General features: G+C 39.4%; 1 protein-coding gene and 1 pseudogene across 1 annotated transcript in view; one reads left to right on the top strand and one right to left on the bottom strand.

Moving 5' to 3' along the window:
- Positions 1–14,827, bottom strand: part of LOC126092173 (lipase member H-like) — a 57,182-nt gene extending 42,355 nt beyond the window's left edge. Inside the window, exon 1 of the mRNA XM_049907648.1 lies at positions 14,765–14,827. Within this exon, the coding sequence (XP_049763605.1) occupies positions 14,765–14,813 (49 nt within the window). The 5' untranslated portion in view covers positions 14,814–14,827. The remainder of the gene's footprint in view (positions 1–14,764) is intronic.
- Positions 14,828–17,602: 2,775 nt separating this feature from the next.
- Positions 17,603–17,720, top strand: LOC126093074 (5S ribosomal RNA; annotated as a pseudogene).
- The last annotated feature ends 656 nt before the right edge of the window (positions 17,721–18,376 follow it).

Raw genomic sequence — 18,376 nt, 5'->3', positions numbered from 1 at the left:
TACTTCATCTTCAAGTATTCCATTCAAAAAAGCTGTCTTTACATCGAATTGTTCTAGCAGCATTTTCTTTGAAGCAGCTACAGCCAACAGAGTTTGTATGGTGTCATAACGTGCCACAGGGCTAAAGGCGTCGTCATAATCAATTCCTGCTTTCTGAATACAGCCTTTTGCAACCAATCTGGCTTTAAAGCGAGTACCTCCATTGACTGCGACCTTTCGCCGTAGAACCCAGCGGTTTTGCAATACTTTGGCATTCTTCGGACGGTCAACCAGCACCCAGGTATTGTTTTCCTTACTAAGTGATTGAAGTTCTCCACAGCTTGCATCCATTCTTCCTTCTCGTTTGACTGCAATATTTCCGAAAAACAGTTTGGATCTTTGTATCCAAGTGCATCAACTTTTGTTGCCATACAAAATTCACCACTTTCCATCCAGGTTGGTTTTCTCCATTGTCTTTTATTCTTCTGTTTCTCTTCATTAGAAGATTCAGCAGCTTCTGCTTTTAGAAATTCTGTTAATTCTTTATTTTCTTCAGATTCACTCGACTCTTGACTTTCTCTAGAATCGAGATTTTTTCTTGAGTTTGGCTTCCTCCAGAAGTGTACAGCCTAGGAGATTTACATTGGTCATCTTTAGATGAATTCGGATCATTAAATTCTTCCCGAGGGACTTCAAATTCAACATGATCACTATGTAAATCACAAACAATTTCTGGCTTAAATTTTACATCGTGACTCAACACCACTTTTCTTTTAGATGGAATCCAAACTCTGAACCCATCTTTGTCATTATCATATCCAACAAGTCGTCCAAAAACTGCCTTATCATCAAACTTGGAACGGAATTGTTTGTTAATGTGAACATAGCAGCCTGTGGCAAATATTCTGAGATGATCAAGTCGTCCTACTGGTCGATTAGACCATAGTTCAAAAGGGGTTTTATTTTCAACTGAAGATTTTCCAGTACGATTTATTAGGTAGACTGCTGTGTTACATGCCTCTGCCCACAACCCTTTAGGTAATTTACTCGGATTTAGCATTGACCGGGCAGCTTCAACAATGGTCCTATTTTCCCGTTCAGCCACACCATTTTGTTCAGGAGTGTAAGGAGGAGGAATCAGTAGCTCTATTCCCCAGTCTGCAAGCAGTTCACTGACATTCTTATTGTTAAATTCTTTGCCACCATCACATCTAAATTGTTTGACATGTCCATTAGTTCGTGCTTCATTTAAAAACTGCTTACGCACAGTACACACTTCACTTTTGTGTCTTAAAAAGAAAATTCGACGAAATTTACTAAAATCGTCTTTGAAACATACATAATAATGCTTGCCTCCAAAAGATTTCGTGAACATTGGTCCATTTACATCCGCGTGCATTAATTTACCAGTACTGGTAGCGCGTATTGTTCGTGTTTTGAATGGCAGCCTATGCATCTTTCCAACCGCACAGCCGTCACAAAATTCACTCTTGGCATCTTCCACATTAATGTTCATTCCTTTTAAAATATTCTTCACATGTTGTTTATTCTGATGACCAAACCTTTCATGGTACACTTGCAATGTTTCGGATGAAGTCATCAAGCTCATACGATTCATTTTTGCATTTCTAACAACACGCACGTTCAACACATAAAGTCCATTTTTCACATAACCTGTCATAACAATATTGCCACTGACTTGTTTTCGAACACAGACATTATTATAACTAAAATTAGTACTGTAGCCTCTGCAGGCAATGGCTCTCACAGAGAACAGATTAGCACTTGCATCAGGGACGTACAAAACATTGTCCATTCTAGCATTGTACCATTTATTGTTTCGTCGGATTTGGATGTAAACTGTTCCTTGACCGTACGCACACATTTTGACATCTTGTTTTCCCAATGAAATTACTTGAGGAACATCAAATTCACTATACGAAACAAAATACTGTTTGTTGGGAGTGATATGATTTGTAGCGCCACTGTCGCAATACCATTCATTTGGGTCACTGTGATTACTGGTACACACACCCATAGCGTATGAAGTAAATGCAGCGTGTTCACTGTCTCGCTTCTTCTCTTTTCTTTTATTGCTGTCACGAGGGTTCTGTGGACACTCTGCTGCCCAGTGACCTAATTGTTTGCTGGGGCTAGAAGGTCACGTTCAGCCTGTCCTACAGTATCCTGGAGTTACTGATTTCCACATCCAGGAGGACCTCCTCACTACGGATCAATTGGAATGAAAGTAAATCTAATCTAATATAATCTAATTATTACACGGAAACTTCTGTTTTAATTGTGACTTCGTCATCTTTACTTGCTGATTACTTGTTTGCCGTTTTCTTGTTTTAGAAACGACAAAAGCTGCACTTCCATTAACGTCTTGTTCACGCAGTTCAATAGTACAGAGTTTTTCAATCAATAAATTCAAGCTTTGCTTTTCTGTCGGTATCGTATCCCAGAGATCCTTAAAATTGTCGTAGTCTTTTCCCAGTGTAGACAAAATCCGACCATTTAAGATTCTTTCAGATAGCGTATTTTCTTCATGTTTTGCTAATTCATCGTTCAGGTCCACAAATAACTTCTGCAGTTTGGCCACATGTGCACTAATATCTTCTGATTCATCACGTTTAACACGGAAAAATGTTTCAATCAACATATTCAAACGCTGAGTACTGCTACGTTCAAATCGGGCTCGTAATTTGTCCCAGATTTCTTTAGCATTCTTGCACGTTAAGACGAGTTCTGCAACAGGTTTACTTAGCGCACTTGCTATAAGACTTGCTGCCTTTGCGTCGTCCTTGAGCCATTCCACATACGCTTCTCTTTGTTCACTTGTCGCATCTTGCGGCAACTCTACACGTTCACGTGTACCGTTAATAATATCTTCTATTCCATATGAACGTAGCACCATAGAAATATGCCATTTCCATTTGGCCCAGTCGTCAGGTCCTTCAAGCTTATCAATGCTGACCTTATAATCGCCGCTAGCAGTCATGTTTCTTTACAGACATACGCTCATTTCAAATATTGTTTTAATTAAACCGTGTTGTTTGCCTTTACACGTGTACTGGGCCCATAACCTGATGAAAAATATTATTTAAAGGCAAGAAAACATTTTATTAGCTTTGTAATTACACCCTGGATACGGAAAAACAACACATTTACTGTAAGAAAAAAACAGACGTTACACACAAGCCAAGAATAAAGATATTGACAGCAGAGTCATGAAGCAGCACATAAATATAGACGTCAAGGAATTTTTTCTTTTCTTTTAACACAATATTAGTGTTAGCAGCATATACTGTGGCCACACAATCATCAGTGCATTGTCACTTACAAATATAAATCAGTTTTCAGATGGCTGTGTAATACTTTTTGACAAATAAATGTATATTTCACAACCATGCTCATTCTCAGTTCCCATCACCATAGCCTTCCTCCGAGTATAGTACATGGGAGTGGCAGTAAGGCTGGATCCCTGTACAACTGAGTTGTATGTGGTGATCTCCTCTTTCTTTTAAACTTAGTGTGAGGTTCATTCATGTGATGTTGCATAAAGAACTAGGTTAGGGTACTAGAATATTTGTGTTTTGTGGAAACCTCGAGTCTTTGGCAAAGAGCAGAAAGATTTGCACATAGGAAAATACCTATGGATGGAACAGGGTGCCCCCATTTCCAACCAGTAGCAAAAAGGATGGATCAGGAATGGGGATATCCAATATCACCCATACCAAAAACGGCCCTGTCATCTGCTGGGGCTAGAAGGTCACGTTCAGCCTGTCCTACAGTATCCTGGAGTTACTGATTTCAGAGATAATACACTAATGTCACACTTTACAGAGCCTTCAATGCATTATAAAAGGTAGGGACCAAGCAAATTGTCACAAGGTGTGGTTTTGTTTCAAGAGCACACACTGCCAATGCAACACCAGACACTTTGTGTTCATTGCAATGAGAGATGTTGGATCATCATCCTCACAGTCCAAATATCTTATTTTGTGATTATGACAGGTTTGCTACCTTGAAAGACCTAAAATGTCAGCATTTCACTGGCGATCGATCAGTTCAAGATGATGCAGAAGAGTGGTTCCCTTACCAGCCATTGTCTTTCGTAATGGTCCCTTTAATATGTGTGTGTGTGTGTGTGTGTTGGGGTTTATGGGCGCTCAACATCGAGGTCAGCAGCGCCCTCCCTTTAATATTTTGAACATTGGTCTACAATTTTATTTATTTATGTCACATAAATCCAATACTTCAAGGCATTCACATGGATGTAGGACATGTCAGAATTATTAAAAATAATACTAAAAGAATACATAAAAGTACCTCTTGCAAGAGGATATCTGGTATAAGACAAAATACACATTAATAGGTATAGAAAAAATTACATTAAAAATATGGTAGATCTTAATAGCTAAATGAAAGAGACAGTTATGTTAACAGTGATTGTGAGTATCATAATGCACAATACACATAGATATGATGTATTGTATATGAATGGCGGAAAGTGTAAACTACAAGTGTGTTGGCTCTAAAAATATAAACGTAAATTGAAAGGAAAATGTACGACATACGTAAAAATCAGTGAATACTGCAGTCGTAAATGCATTGTGCGTGATATTATAACTCAAGTGTCCGGAAATTCGGTCTAGAAATAGTGAACTACTGATACGTGTATGAAGTCAAATAAAATGGCTCACGAGTGTGAAGTGCGCAATGTTCTACCACGCGGAAATAGAGCCGTTGAAAGTGAAAATATTCCATGTAACAAATGTGTAACAGATATTGAACATTTAAAAGAGTGTATCATAAGCATGCAAACAGCGATTAACACTTTAAAGAATGATTTAACGAAACTTCGAAATGAAAATACCGAACTGTTAGGTTATCTGAAATCGAGTGCACCAATCAAAACAAAACCGACAAAAACTGTAAATAGTGAGAAAGAAAAGCAGCATGAATGGACCAGAAGCAAAAATACTACAGCGAAGGACTCAAGTGTCTGTGTTATGAAGTGCCCTGACAAAAACAACAGCGTTAATAAAATTAAAACTGTAAAAAAAGCAATCGACCAGTGCCCCAAAAAATGATACACAGTGATAACAAGAGACAGAACATATTAATTCTTTCTGACAGTCATGGTCGTCACTGTGCAAAAATTATGAACAGTTCTCAAAATCAAAAACACTACATCTCTTCTGTAATAAAACCAAACGCACAGTTAACGGACGTGGTTTGTAACATAGACGGGAAGACGAAAGAATATACGAAAAAAGACAGTGTCAACATTCTAGGTGGGACAAACGACATCCTAAAGAAATTTCAGGATTTCTTTTTCATCGATATAAAATGTATTCTATGCAGTGAAAGTCTTCTAAATGGATTAAGACTGTGTTCAGCGAGTCAAAAATGGATTCATACAAAATGTGCCAAACGCTTCGTCGCAGTAAACATGAAAGTGACAATGGGGAAATTAGCTACTGTTGTTTTCAACCGACGTGTTTATCAAAACAAGAAAATGCACAGGAAGGAAACGCTGGCTATACACAAGAACAGGGCGTACTTCAAAAGGTAAGCACGATTTGTGACTGTGGAGTAATCAGTTGTTGTTTACGGTCAATGTGTTTACTAAAACAAGCAAACATGCAGGAAGAAAACGTCGTACAAACTCTAGATCAGGATCTACTGCAAGCTAAAGAGTATACAAAGAACCTAGAAGAATCGATCAGGGAACTAAAACAAAAACAAAAAGTGGAAAATGAGTCATTTGCTAGTCCTATAATAAGCTGGCGTGTGAAACAAGGGGTAAATTGGGATCGTAAACAAAAACAAGAAGTGGAAATCGAGCAGAGTACTAGGCATAAAATAACCTGGCGTGTGAAACAGTGTAAAAATCATCACGATCTGAAAACAACGAATAAAGTTGAGCCTCCTGACACCAGTGAAGACTCGATCAAACAGTGAACTAAAAGTAAGGATCATATGTATGAGACAAGTGAGAATAATAGAAATAAAAGTAACGTATACATCTTCTCAGACAGCCACGGAAGAGGCTTGGCAGAAAAAATGGCCAATATGCAAAACAAACTAAAAGTAAGCGGAAGCACCAAATCAGGCGCGCCATTAAGTGAAGTGTTGAAATCCTGGGAAACATCCGAAACAAAAGGTGCGAAATGTGTCATTATAGGTGGAGGAAACGACATTTATAGAAACGAAAGTATCAATGCAAGAAGAGTACTGAGGGAAACCCTAGGGAAAGCTACTCATTCTGAAGTATATGTGCTAAGCATTCCTCAAAGACACGACTTGATGGTTGAGTCCTGCATAAATAAAGAAATTACCAGAACAAATAGGATATTTAGGAAGATATGTAGCAGCTTCCCAAATGTGACTTTCATAAATGCAACAAGCTCACAAAGAGAGCATTTCACAAGGCATGGTTTACACAGAAACAACCATGGAAAAACTATTCTGTGCAAAGAAATTTTGGAAAAATTTGACAAACTACAAGGGCAGACACACATACCCATAATACTACCAATGAAGGAAGAGGCAGGAAAGTCTCCACTGTGCCACATAAAAGAAAAAGAAACAACCCCGTCACCAACAGAAGCAGACCCACAAACCTCACCATGCCCGATAGAGGAAAAAGAAGCAACATCATCAGCAACAGAAGAGGACCCACTACCCCCACCCCCAAAAGAGGAACAGATAACGCAAACAACAGGAAAAGAAGTAAGGTCATCAGAGACCCAACAGATAAGATATGGGAGGGGAGAAAGAAAAAAGAAACCTATCAGGGATCAGGACTTCCCATATAATGAAGCCCGAAACCGGCCAACCTACAAGAGGCTGTCATCGAAGGAAACTCAGGATTTTCACTGGCACAAGACGAGCAATGCCACAACATAGCAGACAATATGAGAAGCACACCAGTACTAGAGTGTCAAAACCAGATGTACCCGGAGACGACAAAACCAGGAGAAAATGAAGGAAGAAAAAACATGAAGATAATGTTATGGAATGTAGAAGGACTGAAAAACGCAGCATGCATAGCTCCAACAGACTTTCTCGAAGGTTATGACGTAGCAATATTCACAGAAACTTTTCTCACAGATCATTGGCAACACCCTAAATTCTATAGCATAAAATGCTGGCAAAGCAAGGAGAAAGGGGGCGACCCCAAGGGGGAATAACAGTCCTACTGAAACCGTGGATAACACCAATTATAGCGACAACAGAACTAAATCACTCCATTCTAATAGAAGTAAAACACATCACAATATTAGCAACCTACTTCCAGCTAAGCGAATCAGCCATAGACATAATCGATGAACTGGGCCAACAAATAAGACGGAGCAAGAAAGAAATCCCTTTACTTATCGCAGGGGATTTAAACTGTCGGTTGGATGTACAGAATCACAAAACAAAATTGGTAATCGAATCACTACAAGAAGAAGGCCTCATCCTGCTAAACGACTCAAACGTCCCTACGTACTTCTGCCATAATGGCAAAAGTGCTACTGATATCGCCCTCATAAGAGGAAACATAAAAGGGGACATAAGCCCACTTTGGAATGCAAACCACACACCTATAAGAAAACACATCCCAATGAACATAGTCATACAAAGTGATTGGAAGGCAAGAGAGAACCAAGAGAAGAGACTGCTCTCAAGGAGACTGGATCCAAGGAAAGTGGAAAAATACCACGACTAGATAGAACAAATTGAGTCCTTAATCGACAACTCAAAAGTAGAGGAGGCAGCACTTGAACTGGAGAAACTCTTAAAGCAAGGAACTACCCCCAGGAAAGTGAGAAGAGCTAAACCGTGGTTCGATCAAGAGTGTTATCAGCAAAGAAAAGAAATACTCCAAGCCTTACACCGACTGAAAACGGACACAGATAATCACTCACTACTACAAACATATGCTGAGAAAAGAAGTTCCTACAAAACACTAACAAGGGAGAAGAGAACGGCACACAGGGAAGAAGACTAGCTGAAGAAGCCAGGAGAGACCCATTCATTGCAATCCGCCCTCGAAAGCAGGCACAGTCACACTATATAAGCATGGAAGAATGGACGAGATATTTCAAAGACATTCTCAACAAAGATTGTAAAGAAGGAGCACAGGTAGCAAGTCAAGAGCTCACACCGCAAGAGATGGCAGCCTGGTCCCCACTCACTCCGAATGAGGTCCGAAACATCATTGAATCAACAAAAAGGAAGAAAGCAGCAGGACCGGACATGCTTTACAACGAATACCTTAAAGACACAGCCCATCTGCTAGCACCAACCTGGACAAAACTTTATAACAAATGTATTGAAACAGCAAAAATCCCAGGCCAGTGGAGAAAATCAATAGTAAGGGTAATGTACAAAGGGAAGGGCGACCCAAAGGACACAAACAAATACAGAGGAATAGCCTTGGAAAACAACCCTTTTAAGGTATTCACAAAACTAATCACAGGAAGAATACGACACACTTTGGAAGACCACCTCCCAGAATCTCAATTCAGGTTCAGGGAAAAAAGATCCACTATCACAGCAGTGGAGCTGCTCTTAAAAAACATATGGGAAACCATCGATAAGAAGCAAAAATATTATGCTGTATTCATAGACTTCACAAAGGCCTTCGATCTCCTCGACCGATCATTAGTAAAAAGGATGCTCGACGAAACTCTGGGGAGAGACAGCGTCTGGACGAGGATTATAAACTCCATAAATGAATGGAATGAGATAAGGATCTCGGACAACCTCGACCTGTCTGAACCAATAAGGCAAACAAACGGAGTACTCCAAGGAGACCCACTAAGCCCGCTCCCGTTCATTCTGGCAGCAAAGGACATTATGGAAATCACTCATGACGAAGATGTCGAAGCATACACCTACGCGGTCGACATCGTGATAGGCTCAAAAAACTTAAAGAAACTACAGGAGACTATAGAAGACGTGGAAAAATGGTGTAGAAAACACAAGTTTGTAATCAACACCGACAAAACGGAAATTATGGTATTCAGACCAGGTGGGCAAATCCCAAAAACGACAAGAATTGCACTACAAGGAAATGAAATATCTATCACAAAAGATTACAAGGGATAACACTCCAGCCGTCCGCAAAGTGCTTCACTAAACACACAACAGAGAAAGCGACGCAGGCCATCAGAGCGATAAACGAAATAAGTTCCATCAGAACACTAAATCTAGACACAGCTATGGCACTCTTCAAATCAAAAATAATACCGATACTGGCTTATGGGATAGAAATCATATGGATACACCTAAATGAAAAGAACTTAGAAACATTGGAAAGAGTAAAAGCAACCTATATCAAAAGAGCATTAGGGGTAGCAAAAACCACAAGATCAAGATTAGTCTACCTTCTCGCCCGAGAATCTTTCCTCATCGAGGATCTAAGGACAATGTTCTTACTTCCCAACACATCAGCATCGGAGAACCTACTAAGATCACTACTCAAGAAAAGAGAGGAAGTACCAACGGAATTCTATGGATCCGGGGCCATGATCGACCGCACTTGGACAGCAGCAAATTTTGAGATGAGACGTACTTACAAGACTCGCAGTACACGGATTCCACCATGAAATTTGTGCAAATACAGCATACCACGAACCGTCAAACCTTTGCAAGTGTACACTATGTGGGCAGTCTTGTGAGAGATACCATATAGTAACATGCAACAAGAGGACCAGATCAATTAGAGACTATGCAATAAATGGTTCCAATGATAATCTGTTATAATACCTGCACTGAATGTAATCTACTAAGAATTATGCAGACACTCAATACATCCTTGTAATTCACTCTCAAATGATTGTAATCTAATGTAAAACTATAATGGCTATTCTGCTGCAACAAATCGTTCATAATGCACAATAGCACATCCAATTAGTAAATGAAAAAATCAATTATTTAACTCTACTGAAATATTCTTCTACCGTATAGAAGGAATTATCTAATAAATACTGTTTGAGCTGTTGTTTAAATTTGGGAAGCTCGTGGATAAGTAATTTCAGTGATGGTGGGAGAGCATTGAACACCTTGCAGCTCATGTAATGGACTCCTTTTTGTACAACAGTAAGGATTTTTGATTCATAAGTGAGGTCCATCTTCCTCCTGGTATTTTGGGTATGGTACGAATCATTGGTTTTGTACGATTGTCCATTTTTACCAATGAAACATAACAGGGAGTAGATATATTGGCATGCAGTTGTCAGTATCCATAATTTTCTGAAAAGGTTCCTACAAGAATGTCTAGGCTGGACTCTGCTCATTATCCTAGTAACTCTCTTTTGGGCAAAGAATATTTTTTTGGATAGTGGCTGATTACCCCAGAAAACTATGCCATACAGCAATAATGCACGGAAGTAACTAAAATAAGCAGTTTTTGTGGAGTCTCAGTCACATACAGTGGAAATAATACGAACAGTGAATGTTGCTGAGCTGAGTTTTTTGTGGAGGAGCAAAATATGTTCAAACCATTTTAGACTGTTGTGAATGTGTACACCCAGAAACTTGGTTGACTCAACTTGTAGTAACTCGCTACCATTCAATGTAATACTTAATTGATCCTCGACTTTTTTTCTTACTTGGAAATGCACAAACTGAGTCTTATTAACATTTAGTGATAACCCATTATTTACAAACCAATTACATACTTCACTAAAGACAATATTGGCCGATTCCTCAAGATTGATGTTGGGAGTTTTGTTGATGAGGATAGAGGTGTCATCAGCAAAAAGAGTAAAGTGAGTTTTAAAGCTAGTATGCAAGGGAAGATCATTGATAAAGATGAGGAAGAGAAGGGGGCCAAGTACAGAGCCCTGAGGAACACCACAGCCAATAGAGCCCCAGCTAGATGACACAGAGGTCCCCTCTGAGTCGTTCAACATTACCTTCTGCTTTCTTCCAGCTAGGTAGGATATAATCCATGAGCCAACTGAGCCACTTACACCATAAAATTCAACCTTTGCTAAGAGGATTTCTTGATTAACTCTATCAAAGGCCTTAGAAAGGTCACAGAAGATACCAGCAGGAGATAATTTATTTTTAAATGACTAAGATTTGATGGGTGAAGGAAAAAATAGCTTGTTCTGTTGATACACCCTGTTGAAATCCGAACTGGCTACTGTTTAATACCTTGTAATGCATGAGGTGTTGAATAAGTCTTTTCTGAACCAATTTCTCAAGAATTTTAGAAAAGGTTGTTAAAAGGGAGATAGGCTGATAGTTGGTAACGTCAACTTTATCGCCTTTTTTAAAGAGAGGTTTGACAATGTTGTTGTGGTCTTCAGTCCTGAGACTGGTTTGATGCAGCTCTCCATGCTACTCTATCCTGTGCAAGCTTCTTCATCTCCCAGTATCTACTGCAACGTACATCCTTCTGAATCTGCTTAGTGTATTCATCTCTTGGTCTCCCTCTACGATTTTTACCCTCCACACTGCCCTCCAATGCTAAATTTGTGATCCCTTGATGCCTCAAAACATGTCCTACCAACCGATCCCTTCTTCTAGTCAAGTTGTGCCACAAACTTCTCTTCTCCCCAATCCTATTCAATACCTCCTCATTAGTTACGTGATCTACCCACCTTATCTTCAGCATTCTTCTGTAGCACCACATTTCGAAAGCTTCTATTCTCTTCTTGTCCAAACAAGTTATCGTCCATGTTTCACTTCCATACATGGCTACACTCCATACAAATACTTTCAGAAACGACTTCCTGACACTTAAATCTATACTCGATGTTAACAAATTCCTCTTCTTGAGAAACGCTTTCCTTGCCATTGCCAGTCTACATTTTATATCCTCTCTACTTCGACCATCATCGGTTATTTTACTCCCTAAATAGCAAAACTCCTTTACTACTTTAAGTGTCTCATTTCCTAATCTAATTCCCTCAGCATCACCCGACTTAATTTGACTACATTCCATTATCCTCGTTTTGCTTTTGTTGATGTTCATCTCATATGCTCCTTTCAAAACACTGTCCATTCCGTTCAACTGCTCTTCCAAGTCCTTTGCTGTCTCTGACAGAATTACAATGTCATCGGCGAACCTCAAAGTTTTTACTTCTTCTCCATGAATTTTAATACCTACTCCGAATTTTTCTTTTGTTTCCTTTACTGCTTGCTCAATATACAGATTGAATAACATCGGGGAGAGGCTACAACCCTGTCTTACTCCTTTCCCAACCACTGCTTCCCTTTCATGCCCCTCGACTCTTATAACTGCCATCTGGTTTCTGTACAAACCGTAAATAGCCTTTCGCTCCCTGTATTTTACCCCTGCCACCTTCAGAATTTGAAAGAGAGTATTCCAGTTAACATTGTCAAAAGCTTTCTCTAAGTCTACAAATGCTAGAAACGTAGGTTTGCCTTTTCTTAATCTTTCTTCCAAGATAAGTCGTAAGGTCAGTATTGCCTCACGTGTTCCAACATTTCTACGGAATCCAAACTGATCTTCCCCGAGGTCGGCTTCTACCAGTTTTTCCATTCGTCTGTAAAGAATTCGCGTTAGTATTTTGCAGCTGTGACTTATTAAACTGATAGTTCGGTAATTTTCACATCTGTCAACACCTGCTTTCTTTGGGATTGGAATTATTATATTCTTCTTGAAGTCTGAGGGTATTTCGCCTGTCTCATACATCTTGCTCACCAGATGGTAGAGTTTTGTCAGGACTGGCTCTCCCAAGCCTGTCAGTAGTTCTAATGGAATGTTGTCTACTCCCGGGGCCTTGTTTCGACTCAGGTCTTTCAGTGCTCTGTCAAACTCTTCACGCAGTATCTTATCTCCCATTTCGTCTTCATCTACATCCTCTTCCATTTCCATAATATTGTCCTCAAGTACATCGCCCTTGTATAAACCCTCTATATACTCCTTCCACCTTTCTGCCTTCCCTTCTTTGCTTAGAACTGGGTTGCCATCTGAGCTTTTGATATTCATACAAGTGGTTCTCTTCTCTCCAAAGGTCTCTTTAATTTTCCTGTAGGCAGTATCTATCTTACCCCTAGTGAGACAAGCCTCTACATCCATACATTTGTCCTCTAGCCAACCCTGCTTAGCCATTTTGCACTTCCTGTCGATATTATTTTTGAGACGTCTGTATTCCTTTTTGCCTGCTTCATTTACTGCATTTTTATATTTTCTCCTTTCATCAATTAAATTCAATATTTCTTCTGTTACCCAAGGATTTCTATTAGCCCTCGTCTTTTTACCTACTTGATCCTCTGCTGCCTTCACTACTTCATCCCTCAGAGCTACCCATTCTTCTTCTACTGTATTTCTTTCCCCCATTCCTGTCAATTGTTCCCTTATGCTCTCCCTGAAACTCTCTACAACCTCTGGTTCTTTCAGTTTATCCAGGTCCCATCTCCTCAAATTCCCACCTTTTTGCAGTTTCTTCAGTTTCAATCTGCAGTTCATAACCAATAGATTGTGGTCAGAATCCACATCTGCCCCAGGAAATGTCTTACAATTTAAAACCTGGTTCCTAAATCTCTGTCTTACCATTATATAATCTATCTGATACCTACTAGTATCTCCAGGATTCTTCCAGGTATACAGCCTTCTTTTATGATTCTTGAACCAAGTGTTGGCTATGATTAAGTTATGCTCTGTGCAAAATTCTACAAGGCGGCTTCCTCTTTCATTCCTTCCCCCCAATCCATATTCACCTACTATGTTTCCTTCTCTCCCTTTTCCTACTGACGAATTCCAGTCACCCATGACTATTAAATTTTCGTCTCCTTTCACTACCTGAATAATTTCTTTTATGGTTTGACAATAGCATACTTTAATCTCTCAGGAACAATCCCATGCTGGATGGATTCATTGAATATGTGGCACATTATTTTGCTTATCGGCTTATAGCACTCCTTCAGTAATCTTGAAGAGATACCATCTATGCCAACAGAATTCTTGCTCTTCATCTCTCTAATTATATTCTCAATTTCATGTACCGTGACAGGAGAAACTTTAATCTGCTTGTTTTTTTTTATTAATAGCTTTTTGAAGGGATAACATGGCTTCATTACCAGAACATGTTTTTCCAGTTTGTACTGCTGATGCCAGAAAGTGGTTGTTAAAAATGTCAGTGATTATTTCAGCATTGTCATGAATGGTATCATTTGTTTTAATTTCTATTGTGTTTTCTGCAGCAGGGATTTTACCTGTTTCCCTTTTTATTATGTCCCATATGGTTTTAAGTTTGTTATTAGAGACATCAATTCCTGATTTTATAGAAATACTCTTTGCCCTTCTTAGAACTTTTGTAAGGATAGAGCAGTATAGTTTGTAATGTTTTTCCTTTTCTACACTATAACTGTATTTGAGTGAGGCATACAGATTCCTTTTCCTTCTGCTAGACGTTTTAATGCCCAGAGTTAGCCAGTTTTTATTAGAGTAGGTCTCGCGTTCATAATAGAGTATTGCCTTTACCGATCTTGTCTTAATGGTGTGTTGCAGCAAGGTTTCAAGTTTCTCAGAAGATGTGCTAAGCTGTTGAAATAACCAACAGACTACTTGCTGGACAGCCTCATCAGAGAATATGAGTCATGGTTCTTTGGACTTCATCTGTTGCTTTCAACACACACACACACACACACACACACACACACACACACACACACACACACACACACACTCCTTTTACGACTATAAATATTCTATTCTTATATCAATGAACTCTCAAATGATCACACTGTCATATGCCTGTTGTTGATGACACACAGAAACCGATATTTTGACATTAAATTTACTCACCACAGGTAAGACCAATTAACACAAACAGCAACAGCAGCTTGTGACCCATGATAACTGCTTGACATTTCATCTGCTCTTCCTGCCTTAAGTACATATTGCTTATCTTTGAGAGTTTTAATGTGCTTCATTCAACTGATAAGTCACATTTGGATAATTATCTGTCTTATCAGCATGTAGTAACATGAAATTAATTTATATCATTTGAAATCAGATTCCTGAGACTATATTAGATGTAAAAAGTGCTACTACATTATCTTAGTCATACTAAAATGAAAGTGGATATAATAGAGGGAAACATTCCACGTGGGAAAAATATATCTAAAAACAAAGATGATGAGACTTACCAAACAAAAGCGCTGGCTGGTCGATAGACACACAAACATACACACAAAATTCAAGCTTTCGCAACAAGCAGTTGCTTCATTCTGCTCCCGGGATTGGAATGACTCCTTACCCTCTCCCTTAAAACCCACATCCTTTCGTCTTTCCCTCTCCTTCCCTCTTTCCTGATGAAGCAACTGTTTGTTGCGAAAGCTTGAATTTTGTGTGTATGTTTGTGTTTGTTTGTGTGTCTATCGACCTACCAGCACTTTTGTTTGGTAAGTCTCATCATCTTTGTTTTTAGATATAAAATGAAAGTGGGTTTTATATAAATATATTTGGATGCCTGTACTGCTATACTAACACACAGAGGGTAAAAGTTATTTTCAAAAATTTTGAAAAGTTCTTGATCAATTTACTTCATATTTATTTGTGATATTCTTATAAACACTCAGACAGACATAGGTTACATATTTAATAAAAAAGGAAAAGAAAAGAAACAATGTAGAGGTTTCCTGTTACAGCTGACTACAAAAAAGAAAACACTGTGCTGTGAAAATGTGCAGTTTCATTTTCTGTCCTGCAGTCAGTTTTAACTGTCACAGAATGGCATTTAAACCATTAGCAAAACTGTTTCTCCCATATATATTGTTTTTCTGTGTATACAGTTTTAAACAAAAATTGTATACACAACAATGTGCTGTTTTGTTTTGTTCCTTACAGACGCTATTAACAGAAAATCTGTAGAGTATGAAAGTTGTATTTATGGGTTATTGGTTTATCATTAAAATACTGCAGGGCAATTGGAATCATCTGAAACCTAATGCTATCCATTTGCAGACTGAAAACATGCAAAATAATGTTATTGAAGCTACTATCCTCACAGACCCAGCAGCTGGAGAGATCTGTCTCATACCCCGTATACGAATGATCCCAAATGATTTACCCATTCAGCTAATATATGTACATGGTGAACATTAATAAAACCGACAAACTGCAGGAACAGGTTCCTGACTGAAAATGAAGGAAGAAAGGTAATACAAATATATGTTTGGAAATGCATCATTGCCACAGTAGATGGTGCTGATGAATGACAGTACCTCTGACCATGTGCCATGCCTGTAGCTCACAGATGATGATTATATAGACTGATGATGCAAGTTCTGGTAAAGATTGTTTCATCCAAAAGGAGGAATGATGACAGAAATCCCATATTTGTGATGGTCTGGTGCAAGAACCATTGACACAATCCTTCCCATAGAGAGAAATGTGCTGCTGGTAATCCTTACCCTCATTGGAGGTGATAGGGACAGTAGTGGTTATCATGCACAATACACATAATCATACTTTGGCTTACACCATGTTGATGGGCCACTTGCCTGGAGCTTGTACTAGGGTCCATCTAAATATCCTGTACAACCCGGTCCGGCGTATGCACAGTCCATGCACGGTGTATGCATGTTCATCTGCCTGAAAGGACCCATGATCACATGAAAGTCCAAATAGGGCTTGAAATGTTGTGTGAAGTGGTTGGCGTCTGTGAGGGTACTTGCTATGGGCTAGCTGTACTACTTCCTGACCATTTCCATCATGTAGCCCCATGCACAGAAGTCCATTGGGGTTAAATCAGGTGACCAAGATGGCCAGGACATTGTTCCATTCCTTTGGAAATACACAACTTCACAATGATAATTTTGTGTCACACTATATTGCTGGCAAATAAATTATGTGTCCATATCCTGTTGCAATTCAGGCATTAGATAATGTTCAAGCATGTCCAGGTTACAAAACGCCTGTTACAGTTGACTTGGTAAAAAAGAAAGGACTGTAGGTCTTGTTACAGCTTAAAACACAAAAATAAAGATGGCTTCATCAATGAACAGTATTTTATTAAGAAAATCATCTTCAGTCTGCATTTTGTTAAACACTTCTACACAAAACTTTGTCACTTTCTCTTAAAGCTTTCAAGAGTTCCAATCTGTAAGTTTTGAGTGACAGGCATTTCTGTAATACCTTTCATACTGTAAAGCAAAGCATATTAATTTCTATGCTGGCATGACTTGTTGATTCAACTGGACTACAAATATAAGATTTCCAAACTCGTTTGATAGCAGCATCAGGACTGCTGATGCACCCTGACCTGGTGTCCTATGTGTTACGCAGCCAGTTTCAGTGAAACAATTGTACCAATTAATAACAGTTTGCCCTTGGGGTGGTGGCTTGCAATATTTTGTCCTCAATTGTCTCTGAACTGTAGTGGTGAATTTGGATATGTGAAAACACAAACAACACTGCACACGCTTTGCGTTGCTACACAACTCCATGATGATTGTTCTAATAACTCATTTGCACTTGCCACCTAGTGGTAATGTTGGGAACTAACAGTGTTCGGGAGAATAAAACTTGAAGGTATACTGCATATAGTACTGCATCAAACATTTTTGTAAGTTATTTACCTTTTTCACAATTAAGGTTACTTTTGTATAACTAATTTATAAACACCCTGTATACATACGGGGCAACGGACTTGCCACAGTGGATACACCGGTCCCCGTCAGATCACCGAAGTTAAGTGCTGTCGGGCATGGCTGGCACTTGAATGGGTGACCATCTGGGCTGCCATGTGCTGTTGCCATTTTTCGGGGTGCACTCAGCCTCGTGATGCCAATTGCGGAGCTTCTCGACTGAATAGTAGTGGCTCCGGTCATAGAAAGCCATTGTAACGACCAAGAGAGTGGTGTGCTGACCATACGCCCCTCCTATCCGCATCCTCAGCTGAGGATGACACAGCGGTCAGATGGTCTCGATGGATTGGGAGTTAGGAAAACCCCAGAACCCATATTTCTGGGGGGTGTGAAGGATTTAGCATGCAAGCATAATAATTCCTAAATCCAAGAAGCAAATTCAACTAATCATGGTATGTATAGTACTTAGTCCCCCCCATGAACCATGGACCTTGCTGTTGATGGGGAGGCTTACGTGCCTCACCGATACAGATGGCCATACCGTAGGTGCAACCACAATGGAGGGGTATCCGTTGAGAGGCCAGACAAATGTGTGGTTCCTGAAGAGGGGCAGCAGCCTTTTCAGTAGTTGCAGAGGCAGTAGTCTGGATGATTGACTGATCTAGCCTTGTAACACTAACCAAAACTGCCTTGCTGTGCTGGTACTGCGAATGGCTGAAAGCAAGGGGAAACTACAGCCGTAATTTTTCCCGAGGGCATGCAGCTTTAGTGTATGATTAAATGATGACGGCGTCCTCTTGGGTAAAATATTCTGGAGGTAAAATAG

Source organism: Schistocerca cancellata, chromosome 7 (assembly GCF_023864275.1).
Source record: "Schistocerca cancellata isolate TAMUIC-IGC-003103 chromosome 7, iqSchCanc2.1, whole genome shotgun sequence".
In the NCBI taxonomy this organism is placed as follows: Eukaryota; Metazoa; Arthropoda; class Insecta; order Orthoptera; family Acrididae; genus Schistocerca; species Schistocerca cancellata.
Note: the sequence above shows the minus strand (reverse complement) of the source record. Positions and strands in the feature narration are given on the sequence as shown.